Source organism: Enhydra lutris, unplaced genomic scaffold, assembly GCF_002288905.1.
Source record: "Enhydra lutris kenyoni isolate GAN:26980312 unplaced genomic scaffold, ASM228890v2 scaffoldscaffold31, whole genome shotgun sequence".
Taxonomy (NCBI): domain Eukaryota; kingdom Metazoa; phylum Chordata; class Mammalia; order Carnivora; family Mustelidae; genus Enhydra; species Enhydra lutris.
Window position 1 is genome coordinate 17,738,014 of NW_019154115.1, and position 13,679 is coordinate 17,751,692.

General features: G+C 47.9%; 1 protein-coding gene across 1 annotated transcript in view; it reads left to right on the forward strand.

Annotated features, from left to right (window-relative positions):
- Positions 1 to 9,921: 9,921 nt before the first annotated feature.
- Positions 9,922 to 13,679, forward strand: part of LOC111153122 (ankyrin repeat and death domain containing 1A) — a 42,499-nt gene continuing 38,741 nt past the window's right edge. Inside the window, 2 exon segments of the mRNA XM_022511920.1 lie at positions 9,922 to 9,955; positions 13,538 to 13,641. Coding sequence (XP_022367628.1) covers positions 9,922 to 9,955; positions 13,538 to 13,641 — 138 coding nt within the window.

Here is a 13,679-nt window from a genome sequence, read left to right on the forward strand (position 1 = left end):
TGTGCCAGGGACTGCTTTAGGCATTTTGAAAAGACGCTATAAAAAAGTATCACCCATAGATGAAGAAATTGAGATTTAGTGATTTGCCCAGAGTCACATGGCTGGAGAGTAGCAGAACGGCAACCAGACTCAGGAACATGAGTACACAAGGGATGGGAAGTGTGGGTGGGGTCCAAGGTTTGTATGTTTAGGGGGGTGCCCAGATGCCTGAAAAAACAGCCAGCCTTCGTTAATCAATGCTTTCTTCCTCTAATGAATTATTCATCCCATCTTAGTATCATGCTTGCATGGGCAGGGAACTAAAAGACCATCCAGGCTGACTTCCTTGTGAAGATGGGGAGAGACTTCTCCAAGGTCACATGGCTGGGCAGAGCAGAACAGAGCTGGACCTCAGTCCTAGCCCTATGCTGGGGCTGCTTCCCCCTTTCCTTCTCCTCTGGGTAAGCAACACTCAAACTACCCACTCCGCACTGGCACTTCTCCAGGGGCTGCCCACTGGCCACTCCTGACCTTACTTGGTCAGAACCTTCTGCCATTTCCCTCCTTCTCCCTTCTCCAGGCATTCCAGGCCTCTCTCCCCTAAAGGACTAATGCTCTAAGCAGAGACCTGTGCAGCCTCTGGCTTCCAAGTGCTGACACATGACCAGTAAATATTTTGCCATTGTCTGTGTGTATGTATCTTTTTTCCTTTTGTTAGAATGGGGCTAGTTGGGGGACCTGGGTGGCTCAGTCGATTAAGCAAGCATCTGCCTTGGGCTCAGGTCATGATCCCAGGGTCCTGGGATCAAGTCCTGCCATCAGGCTCCCTGCTCTGCCGGGAGTCCGCTTCTTTCCCTCTGCCGTTCCCTCTGCTTGTGCTCTCTCACGCTCACTCTCTCTCACATAAATAAATAAATAAATAAATAAATAAAATTTTAAAAAAGGGGGGGCTAGCTATGGTAGCTACACTTGTGGTGAGCATAGTTTTATAAATTGTATAAACTCGTCAGATTGAAATTAATGTAACATTGTGTGTCAGCTATCCTCAACTATACTCAACTATACAAAGAAAGAAAGAGAGAGAAAGGGGCTTATATATAAATATAACGAGAGATTCCCAGTGTCAACTTTGGGCATATGAATCATGGATGTATTTTTCCTTGTTTGTATTTTAAATTTTCTTTGGTAATGAACAAACATTACTTCATGAGTAAGACAAGAAATAAAAGTTGTTTCAAAATCCTTTCAAGAAAAAGGCCAACAATAATAAAGAAAATGAGCTAGAAATAAGAATAGATTGTTCTCAGGAAAAAAATGAAAATGGTTTTTAAAAACAGGCAAGATCGCTGACTTTGCTCCTAATGACAGAAATGCAAATTAAAATTACATACATGGGCTGCCTGCTCAGCAGGGAGTCTGTTTCTCCCTGTCCCTCTGTCCCTCCCCCGGTCATGCTCTCTCTCTCTGTCAAATAAAATCTTTTATTTTAAGAGATAAAATAAAAGATTTATTTATTTGACAGAGAGCACAAGTAGGCAGAGAGGCAGGCAGGGGGTGGGGGGAAGCAGGCTGCCCACCAAGCAGAGAGCCCGATGCAGGACTCAATCCCAGGATCCTGGGATCACGACCTGAGCAAAAGGCAGTGGCTTAACCCACTGAGCCACTCAGGCACCCAAATAAAATCTCTTTAAAAAGTTATACCGAGGAGCGCCTGGGTGGCTCAGTGGGTTAAGCCTCTGCCTTCGGCTCGGGTTGTGATCCCAGAGTCCTAGGATCAAGCCCCGCATCGGGCTCTGCTCAGCAGGGAGCCTGCTTCCCTTCCTCTCTCCCTCTGCGTGCCTCTCTGCCTACTTGTGATCTCTGTCAAATAAGTAAATAAAATCTTTAAAAAAAAATAAAAATAAAAAAAATAAAAAGTTATACCGAGTTACCATTTTTTACCTATCAGATTGGCAAAAACCTGAGTTTGACAGGATGTCCTGTTGGGAAAGTTGTGAGGAAACAGACACTCTCATATGTTGCTGATGGAGTGCAAAATAGTACAGATTCTTTGGAGGGCATTTGGCAATTGCTAGCAAAATCACATTTGCATTTACCCTTTAACACAGCAACCCCGCTTCTAAGAATAGATCCCATAGATGCAGTGGTTAAAAAAAAAGAAAGCCAAATGATACATGCACGAGGCTATTCATTGTAACTCTACTGTAATAGCCAAAGATTGGAAATAGGGCAGGCGGCCATCAGAAGGTACTGGTTGGCTAAGCCACACAATGGAGGACTCTGAGGCGGCAAAAGGAACAAGGAAGATCACAACAGAACATTGCAGAGAGATCACCTGGGTGGGTTTTTCGGTGGGTAAAGGATGTGGGTGTCCACAGTAGGCAAATCTGTAGAGATAGAGGGTAGATTAGTGGTTGCCTGGGGCTCTGGTGGTGACAGAGGTGGGGGCAGTGACACCTAAAAGGTCTGGGGTTTCTTTTTTTGGTGATGAAAATGTTCTAAAATTCAATGGTGATGAGAATACAACCCTGAACAATACTAAAAACCACTGAATTGTATACTTATATGCGTGGATTGTATTGTGTGTTATATCTCAAACTTGTCCAAAAAAAGGCAAAGTGAGACAACTGTGTATAATATGCTATTGTAGGAAAGGGAAAGTATATATCTATGTCATGTCACATATACATATATATGATTTAAATTAAACAATATAAGGGTAAGCAACAACAACAGAAAAGGTTATTGTGTTGGTCAGGATTCAGTTTGAGAGCAGAATCACTCTGAGATTACAGGATGGGGGCTTTATCATAGCAATGGGCTTTGCACGATTGTGGAAGGAGCTGGTGAAGACAGTGACTGCAAGGGGAGGTGGGGAATCAGAGGAGTCACTAGCCCGTCAGTCTGAGAAACCCAGTATGTCTCGCTGCCCAAATGGATCCACAGCGGAAGCTGCAGGGGCCTCTGTTGGAAGCTGTGTCCTCTACATAGAGGATGCCCCTGGGTCTGCCTCTGAGCATCGGTGGTAGCCAGGGGCTGCTTTGGTCAGTAGGATCATCAGAGGGGAAGAAAAGTTAGATGTGAATGAAGGAGAGCAAGAACCAGCTGGAAACTGCTGGGCTATGACAACTGACCGTGACAACCTTCAGAGACTTGACTTTGAGACTATAAATATTTTACATAATTATTAAACAAAATTAACATTTAAAAAAGCAAAAATGAAACAAACTTATGATTTCCCCCCCCCCAAACCTATGCTATGTTGAGTTGGGGGCATAACCACACAGATAGGAACTATCCCAAGTGACCTCAAAACAGTAATGTGATTATAAGCCCCTAGTGGGATATATCCAAATGACAAGAAAATCCTTTTTATTTTTAAGTAGGCTTCACGCCTATCATGGAGCCCAACATGAGGCTTGAACTCAAGACCCTGAGATCAAGACCTGACCTGGGATCAAGAGTCAGACCGACTGAGCCACCCAGGCACGCTCCCTCTGCCCCCCTTTCAAGTAAACCCTTCACTCAACATGGGGCTGAAACTCACAACCCTGAGATCATGAGCTGCACGCTCTATGGACTGAGCCAGCGAGGGGCCCCAACAAGACAAACTTTTAAAAATACTTCAACAGGGGCGCCTGGGTGGCTCAGTGGGTTAAAGCCACTGCCTTCAGCTCAGGTCATGATCCCAGGGTCCTGGGATCGAGCCCCGCGTCGGACTCTCTGCTTAGCGGGGAGCCTCCCTCCCTTTCTCTCTCTCTCTGCCTGCCTCTCTGCCTACTTGTGATCTCTGTCTGTTGAATAAATAAATAAAATCTTTATATAAAAAAATACTTCAACAGTGTTCAGGAATCATATTGTTGGTTTTTATGTTGGAATTGTTATTCTGAAACTTTTGTGAGTATATTGTGGTTAAAGTGAACAACGAATTATGTTGCCATCACTGAGAAGTGGGACTTCCAACATAGGAGAAAGAAAACACAGATGTAATTTTGATAACGTTAGGTAAAAACCCTGTTTTCTTGAATTTGAGCTTATATTCATTCAGTCATGAGTATGAACTAGTGATGCATTTTATCAGGAAACAAACAAATGAGACATTTCCTAGCTCTATCCACTGGAAGTTCCTAGAAATAAGACCAACCCAGTAGCAATGATCATGCCTCATGCCCAGACTGTGGTCTCTCAATATCTTTCCTACTAAAAGGACCCAAGACTTCTTGGGTCTAGAAATGGCTGATTCTAGGTCTGGGGCTGGGAATGGGCTGGATCAACCTGGAGTATCTTGTCACACCAGAAGCGGGGAAGCTGTTAAAGACTACTGTGGTTGAGACAAAAAGGTTTAGGCTCCGGTTTGGCCAAAGAGGACATAATTTGAGCATCAATAAGGAAAATAACTTCAGAGGATTAAACACAGTGAATATGGGCAAATATGAATTTACTTCAATATAATGCAGGGGAGAGAAGGATGTTAACTAGGACAGTTAACAGCTGAAACTTGATGATAGGTATACGGGGTTCATCATATTATTTGCTCTACTTTTATGTATATTTGAAATTTCTATAGTATTCTTTTTTTTTTTTTACAAAATTCCTATCTCTTAGATAAGGCAAATATGGCAAAATTATATGTGATGCTATTCTTTCAACTTTTCTGTAGATTTGAAATTTTTCTAAGTAAAACATTAAGAGAAAAAAAAAAAATCTGTCTTGATACTTTGCCTCAGCAAGAAGCCTCAAATCTCAGACCCAGGGTCCAACGCCTTGGAAAATAATGCAAGTCTTTTTTTTTTTTTTTTTTTTTTAAAGTGAAAAGGAATTCAGGAAAGTTCAGATTGTTAAAAAAACAAACAAACAAAAAAAAACCGGGGCGCCTGGGTGGCTCGGCAGGTTAAGTCTCTGCCTTCGGCTCAGGTCATGATCCCAGGGTCCTGGGATGGAGACCGGCATCAGGCTCTCTGCTCAGCGGGGAGCCTGCTTCCCTTCCTCTCTCTGCCTGCCTCTCTGCCTACTTGTGATCTCTGTCTGTCAAATAAATAAATAAATAAATAAATAAATCTTTAAAAAAAAACAAAAAACCATAGGCCCAAGATGGTGTCACTTATGCTCAGCCAAGTCACCAAACAGCAGCTGAATACCTAACCTAAGTGCAGTTTCAACCTCCCCCAGAAACATAGTCTCTGTTAAGTCAGTCAGGGATTTTCTGGTCAGCAACAATGAGGTAATCTGTCACGTGAGCCCTCTCCTTACCTCCAACAACCCTTTCTTTTCTTTTGCGAGTAACTTCCTTGTCCCACCCTCCTTCCTGTAAAAATGACAGACAAAGCACATGTCTCCCTTCATTGATGGAAGCCCTGAACATGTAGGTTTGAAGTTCCAAGTGGTCCTTGCAAGGAATCCAGATACCGTTAGATTTTCCTCCTAGCTCTGACCTTACTGGTTTTGGGGACTGCTCCATTTGGTGCTCTGGGACCATAACATTTCTCTCAGTTCCAAAAAGCTACTCAGAATGGAGCCCAAGGTCTGAGTTGTGAGGCAGCTCCCTGAGGCAAAAGAATCAAGACAAAGACATGATTTTCTCTCTCTCTCTCTCTTTTTTTTTAAACAATTTTATGTATCTATTAGAGAGAGAGAGAGATCACAAGCAGGGGGGAAGGGAAGAGGGAGACGCAGACTCCCCGCCCAGCATGGAGTCCAATGTGGGATTCCATCCCAAGACCCTGGGATCATGACCTGAGGCCGAAAGCAGAAGAGGCTTAACCTCCTGAGCCACCCAGATGCCCCGATTTTTTTTCTCTTAATTTTTACTTAGAAAATTTTCAAGTCTACAGAAAAGTTGAAAGAATAGTACCATATATTAATATTTTACCATAGCTGCCTTATCTAAGAGATAAGAATTTTGTAAAAAAAAAATTACTGTAGGGGTGCCTGGGTGGCTCAGTGGGTTAAGCCTCTGCCTTCAGCTCAGGTCATGATCCCAGGGTCCTGGGCTCAAGCCCCGCATCAGGCTCTCTGCTCGGCAGGGAGCCTGCTTCCTCCTCTCTCTCTCTCTGCCTACTTGTGATCTCTGCCAAATAAAATAAATAAAAATTTTTAAAAAATTACTGTAGAAAATTTCAAATATACATAAACGTAGAGCAAAGAATATGATGAACTCCATGCTAGTCTGGTGTTCCGTTTGAGTATGAAATGATGAGCAATGAACTCTGAATAGGAATAGGGAGACCCAGTGTTACTTGTGTGTACCAGAGTTACAGATTGTGACTGTTCGGGAGGCAAAGGCTGCTCAGAACTAACATTGGAAGATGCACACTTAAGCCGGTCCAAAAATGACAAAGAACTAATTGTGGAAAAGGAAATGGCAAGTGCAAAGATCCTGAGGCAGGTCAGGGAAAATTTCATTCTGCTGAAAGGAATTTAACATGTTTAATTTTATTGTTTTTTCCTCCCCTAGGGAAAGAGGGCTTCAGCTACCTTCGTTTGACTCAATCTCTTCTTGATTGATTGATTTGTTGATTAGGTTCTTCTTATCTCTTAACTCAGGCAAAAGACCCTGCCGGCAAAGCATCCTGTGACTGGAACCAAAACTACCACCCCCTCAAGCAATAAGGACTGCCCCTATGCCTGCAAGACTCCATGACAACAGTGATTGACCTGACCTTTACCACCCACCTGCATGTACCCACTGACTTTTGCCCCACATTTTCCTTACTTAAACTTACAAGTATTCTCAGCACTCAGAGATGGTCTGTGGGATGCTGGCCTGTGGCTTCTGGGTGTTGGCCTCACGGAAATTAATTCCTTTCTGGTTTCATCCTCAGTCATTTCTCTGCCTCTGGATTTTGTCAGTGGCCAGGGGACGAATCTGGTCTGCTTGGGACCCCTGGAGTCAGGTGCCCTCTGACCCTTGGGCCCCAGCTACATGAGGACTGAAAAAAAAAAGACATTTGAAATGATGTGCATCATTACTAAGCTAAATAGAGCTCATAAATAAGTGTAATTGACGTTATTTTTCCACAGTCAAACCAAGTTTTCTATCACTTTGATATTTCTTCATTGTTTCTAGTAGATGTTAAGGTCAATCACGTCCCTCTGTCACACACACTCATACAGGTCCTGTAACCACCTCACATGCCCTACCCCAAGCCCCAGCACTAGGCTCTTAAGCTCTCTCTCCATCTCTGTCGACTGTGATGGTCTCTGATTTACCTCTTCTGTCCCCCAACCCCACAGTCCCTAATGCTAAAGGGATGGAAGCAGCATGTGTGTGTGGAACTGTCTTCTTTGAGAATGACCTGGGGAACATCAGAGTGAGCGAGCCGAGTGAGTAAGGGTGTGTGTGTCGGGGTGGGGGGTGTGTGTGTGAGATTGAGGGCTGGAGAAGCAGGGTGAAAGGGAGCTCTGCATACCATCAGGGACAGGAAAAAGGCAGAGCCAGGGTTTGGTTCCCCCAGCTACCTCCCTCCAAATATCCCCCCAAGATAGAGTGGTATGAACACCTAAGGCTCTGGGGCCTTGTCCAAAGCAGCCCATCAGATTTTGCATCTTACTCCCTTGTTCATTGAACTATGGTAGTTTTAATAAAAATGCAACTTTTCTACCCTTTCCCAGTCGTCATGTGAAATTAAGTCCCGACTATGGCTTCCTGTGCCCTTCATTCTCACTGTGTATCCCAAGATAGGAGCATCCTAGTTGAGATGCAAAAAGCAGCAGCCACTTCATTCTGCCAGCCCAGAGCTATGGCTATCGCTGATGGCAAGTGGGCAGGTGTGCCAGCCACCCACTCCCTGGCACCTCTGAATCCATCCGGGAGGCCAGGGCTTAGAGAGAGAAACTGCCTGATGCCTGTGGCTTTGACTCCATCAGAGTCCTTTCCGCCTGCCGGATGCTCAGGTTCTGGCTCTTGAATCAGATCACCTTGAACGAGAAGCCTGGCTCTGCCCTTTACCCATGTGAGTAGGGAGAATTATTTACTTTCTTGTGCTTCAGTTCAGTCTCCATAATATGGTGATGCCCATTTCACATAGGGTGGTTTGGGGTACAAAATGAGATAATTCACACAAAGTGCTTAGCTTGAAGCTCACTAAGTGTTGGCTATTACCATTATGTTATTTTTTTCAAAGGCCATCCCAAATACTTCCTCCTCCAGGAAGACTCTTTGAACTTACAATAATGACTGAAAATTATTACCAGAGAACTAGTAATAGTTCCTTGTCTTGGGGTAGAGATGTCTGGGACTCCAGGATCCCTAAATCTAAAGGGCCATAAATGCCTTCAAGCCAAAAAGACAAAGCAGAGAAGACATGGACAGCCCCCAGGGGTCTGAAGTGCAACCCATTCTGATATGTTTAATGTGTATCTTTCTGTTTGTGTCTTTGCAATCCCTATTGTCTTGTGTGTATGCATTTATTGATATTGTGTTATAGGTCTCACTGGGTTGTACTTTTTCAGCTCAGCACTGGGTGTTTAAATCTGTGTCGTGAACACACCTGGTTGTAGAGGGTGCTTTTAGGTAACAGGCTTGAGCAAGGCCAAAGGGCCCGCAAAGACCACAAGGCTGGGGACGCCTGGGTGGCTCAGTTGTTTAAGCAGCTGCCTTCGGCTCAGGTCATGATCCCAGCGTACTGGGATCGAGTCTCACATCGGGCTCCTTGTTCTGTGGGGAGCCTGCTTCTCCCTCTACCTGCCACTCTGTCTGCCTGTGCTCGCTCGCTCTCTCTCTCTTTCTGACAAATAAATAAATAAAATCTTAAAAAAAAAAAAAAAAGACCACAAGGCTGAATGCAGACAGGCTCATTAAGTGACCCACCTCCAACTAGCCCTAAGGCATCAATGTGCTACTTAAAACCAGGCGCAATTACCAAAAAAGGGAAAACTCCTGTATGTCCCCATACTTCCTCACTCCGCCCTATAACTATAGTCTTTTGCCACCGCATGTGGCCCTCTCCCCTTTATTGTCCTTGCGATGTATCCAATAAAGTTCTCTCTATTTTGTTCTGCCTTGGTGAATTCTTTCAGGGCCTGCGTCCCCAGCCCCCACCCAATCCCCAAGCTGCATCCTGGTTCCTCATTTCTCTAGCTGCATAGTCCCACACTTTACCCACCCACTCCCTCAGCGCAGAAGCTCAAGTCACCTCCAACTTCCAGCCACCACGAAACAAGGCAGCAAGGAACGTCCTTTTACATGTCCTTTTCCGAGACTGGAAGGGAAAAGCTGCATTCTAGGGTCAAAGTTCGCCGTGTTCAGTTTCCCTCATGACTACGGGACTGTTTTCCAGAATGGCTGCCCCAGGCCACTCCCACCATCAGTCCACCTGGCTGTGACAGCTTCTCGCTGCTGCCAAGGTTTGGAATTATCTAGCTTTCTGATTTTGCCAGTCTAATTGGTGTGATACCGCATTGTCATTTTAACTTGTATTTTTCTGATCGTGAATAAATCTGCCCATCTCTTCATATGCTTACAGACTTGTTGGGGTGTCTGTGGAGTCTGACTTTCAGTGTCTGGTGGCAGCTGAGCAGGCGCCTGAGTGCCGAGGATGGGGCCTGCAGGAGGCCTTACACGAAAGTCCATGGCCGAGGAGGCTGGGACAGCTCCTGGCGCAGACACGCCCACGAGGACCTGCGGAGCCCGGAGTGGCCCCGCTCCGCTGGCCTCCCGTGTGAAAGGCGCGGAGCCGTGGGCAGGTCGAGGGAGCCGGAGGAGGCACCTGCATTCTGGTTCGGGATGTGGGAAGAGGCCGCAGCAGCTGCGCCCACGTCGTGCTCCAGGGCCCAGGCAGGACCGAAAGCTCTGGAGAGGCGGCTGCCGCGCGCACCCCCGCGCTCCCGGTAGCCCCCGCGCCCGGACCCCTGCTCAGCGCCCCCACCCCTCGGCTCGCGGCGCCGCGCCCACGCGGACACGCGGCGGGGCAGAAGCGCGCGCCCGGGCTGCGGAACGGCTGAATGGAGGAGCCCCTGGCGTGGGAGACCGACTGCAGTGAGTCGGCCGCGCCGTGGGGTCTGGGGGCGGGCGCGGGCAGAGCCCAGAGGAGTCCCGCACGCCCGAGGGGGTGCAGGAACCCGCTATTGGCACTGTCCGCGCGGCCACCTCGGTCGTGGGCTTCTTTGTGGCGTCCAGAGGAACGCGCACGGGGCCAGGGGGACACTGGCCGCGCGTCCGGGACTCGGCGGCGCCACGGGTCCGAGGAGCAGGGAGCTGCCGCCGCCGCGGAGACATTAGCTAGAGGTTTATGCGAATGAGAAGGTCATGCGATCCTGTATTGAGTACTTAATTTATGTGCTAGGCCGAGCCAGGACAGGGATGCTATTTGATCTTCACAGACGCCCTGCAGGTTGGATCTATTGTTATGGCCATTTTGCAGAAGAGAAAGCCGAGGCACAGGATGGTTAAATAAGTTACCCAAGGTCACACAGCCTTTAAGTGGTAGAAACGCTGAAGGCCCCTGCCCTCCCAGAATGCTGGGGTTGGGTAGGGGAATGAAGACTCTACCGCATGGGGAAACTGAAAACCAGAGGAGCTGTGATGTGCAGCAGGTGGGATGAGCTCACCGCACAGCATTCCTCACGGAGTGTGCTCAGTGCCAGGGCCTCTAGGCCGGGTAGCGGCATCCCTGTGGGCATCAGCCGGCCTGAGAGGCTTTGGCTGCACTCCCTGGGAGAGAGGGAGGAGGACTGGGCTAGTGTCCTCCCTGGGATGGGTGGGGGTCGGTGAGGGACTCTATAGAGGTGCTGTTTCAAAGGGTGCAGGGTTCTTCCTGGGTCAGAGGATGACTTGAGTGGCCCTTAAAGAATGTGCAGCCATGGAGTATTGGGATGTGTGGGAGGGAATTCTGGGCAGAGGAGGCAGCATGGGAAAGGTCTCCAAGGCCAGAGCACAGTGTGTATTTGATGTGGACAGAAAGAGGATGCATGGGTTGAGGTGGATGGAAGGGATGAGATTACGCCTGTTTCATTGGTGCCTTGCAGGGTCTGCTTGCTCTCACTCACACTTAGTGCCCGTTTGCCAACACAAACCAGGCCACTTCCAGGCTTCAGCTAAGAGAAAGGGAATCAGAGCTGGAAGGGATATCTACAGATGATTTTCTTTTTTTTTTTTTCAATATTTTATTTATTTATTTGACAGAGATCACAAGTAGGCAGAGAGGCAGACAGAGAGAGAGAGAGAGAAGCAGGCTCTTGGCTGAGCAGAGAGCCCAATGCGGGACCCGATCCCAGGACCCTGAGATCATGACCCGAGCCGAAGGCAGCGGCCCAACCCACTGAGCCACCCAGGCGCCCCTACAGATGATTTTCTTCACCTTCCTGCAGTTTTACAGCTGAAGAAACCGAGGCCTCCAAGGGGTACATGGCTAGCCTGGGATCCTGCTGCTAGAAAGTGGCACAGTGGGTACCAGAATCCCCGCTTCTCTAAGCTCACACCTGAAGTGGAGCTCTTTTCCCGAACCTGGATCATGGTGTTGTTCAGCCAAGGAGTTAAGGAAACAAAAGCTCAGGACTTAGCGCTTCCTGAAGGTATTTGAGATCTGAGAGGGGTTCTTCCAGTAGAGCCCTCTCCTCCCCTATAGGAAAGGCACCCTCTTTAGAGGTGAGAAAGGGCGGAGCTAGCAATGGAGACCGCATTTAGAAGGTAGTGTTTTCTCCCTCCCCTGAAATATTGACCTGAAGCTGCCTCCCCCTCAGTGCCTCCTTCCCACCATTTACCTGAGCTTGTGGTTTGATTTTCCAGGGGAACTAATGAGTCTTAACTGGGACAGCATCTTATAGTTGAAAGGCCCCTGAAGAGATTTAATGATTTGTATGTCATTCATTCATTCATTCATTCAACAGATGTGTGCCAGGGCCCAAATTTGGGGATACAGCAGTTAACAAATCAGACGAAAATCTCCCCTGTCATGGCTTATAACGGGGTGGGGGGAAGACAGTGAACCTAGTAAGTATGTAAGTATAGCATATGTCTGTGGTAAGGGGTGCTATGGAGAAAAAGAATGCAGGGAGGTGGCTTGGGAGGGTGCTTTCCTTGGTTGGGATTTCTTGGACCCTGAATTGAAGGAAGCCCCAGCTGGAGGGACACCAGAATGTATTCTCTGACCCTTTACCTTACAGGATTCATAGAGATGATGATGTTGGCACTATTTGCTAGATATCATGGTAGGGGCTTTTCATATCTTATATCTAGTCATTACTATAACCCTACAGGGCAGCTCACGTTCCCCATTTTGCAGATGAGGGAACTGAGCCACAGGATAATTAAATCACAAGGCCTGGAGACCTGGAAGTGACTCGCCAGAGTTGAACCTAGGGCCATGTGATTGCCCTGGGCCAGCAGCTCCCGAAGACCTGAGGTTGTATCTGTAAGGCCCCGAAAAACCCAAGACCCTCTCCCATATCTGGAAAGCATATCTGGAAAATGGATGGCAGGCCTGTCTGTCACCTGAGCTCATTCTAGCCTTCCCTGCCCAAACACTGGACACCTCTCCTTAGATATACAAAGGGGCTGGATCTGGACATTCACATTGGACCAGACACACAGGATGTGGGTTTGGCAGCAATCAGACCATAGATTATCTGTCCTGTAATGACCATGCAAAGGTCCAGCAAATATTTGTGCCTTGTGCTAGTGTGTCTAAACCTTTCTGAAGGAGGGTCAGGTATCTATTAGTCTGCTATGTGTCACTCATGGAAAGAGAGTTTTATGGATCCCTCCCTGCTGTGAGCTGTAGGTGGGTCAGCAAAGGTCAGATGTGGCCAAGGTCACCAAGGAGTTTGTGGTCCAGCCAAGGACACCAGACATGCTCACAAGCCAAGAGCAGTCAGGATGATGGCAGTGTGGGGGTCTGGTGAGATGAGCCCAGGATGTCACCAGGCCTGGGTCCTCCTGGCCTGGCCACCACCCTCTGAACCCACCACTGCCCCTGGCAGACCTCAGAGCTCTCTATAGTTTGAGGTAATGATGCAATGTTGAGGCAAGGGGAGCCCTGAGAGAGGCAAATCAGGGTGGGCCACAGAGCTGTGTGTGGGAGGTGATGGCTGGTCAGGATTGGGGATGAAGGGAGAGGAGATGGAGGGACAAGGACAAAGAAGCCAGGTGAGCATGCCTCTGGCCTTGCCTGAGCCTGATGAAGTAGGTGGCTCAGTACCTCCTGGCTGCCTTCTTCACTGGACACAGCCAGAGAAAAGTAGTTATCAACTCCAGTGGGAATGAATTCCATCCCTTCCTTAAGAGCTGCTCTTGGGGTCATGAAAACTGGATGATGGGGGACCTCTGAGGGCCGTGACAGGCACACACCTGGCTCCCGTGGACAGTCTTGCTGTCTCATCTTTAGGGTTTTGCTAAGTCCTGGTTGTGTGGACTTGGGGTGAATTAGTGAAGAAAAGCAGCTTGTCTGGGGAAGTCCCTAACATCCGAAGGGAGGAGCAGCATCTCCACCTTGAGTCCGAGTTCGAGCTGGAAGAACCCCTGCCTGGGAAACATTCCAGGCAGGGAGGAGCTGTTCACCCCTCCTTCTCACGCCTTGTGAGGACCCTGTCCCTCATCCCGCGTCCCCTTTTCTGCCCTTAGTGCTTCCTGTGGAGAGGCAGCTCCATGAAGCCGCCCGGCGGAACAACATCAGGAGGATGAAGGAACTGATGGAGAGGAGAGTCAACGTCAGGGCCAGAAACCACGTTCGTAAAGGGGCTCTTCCCAATCGGGAGGCTTGGAC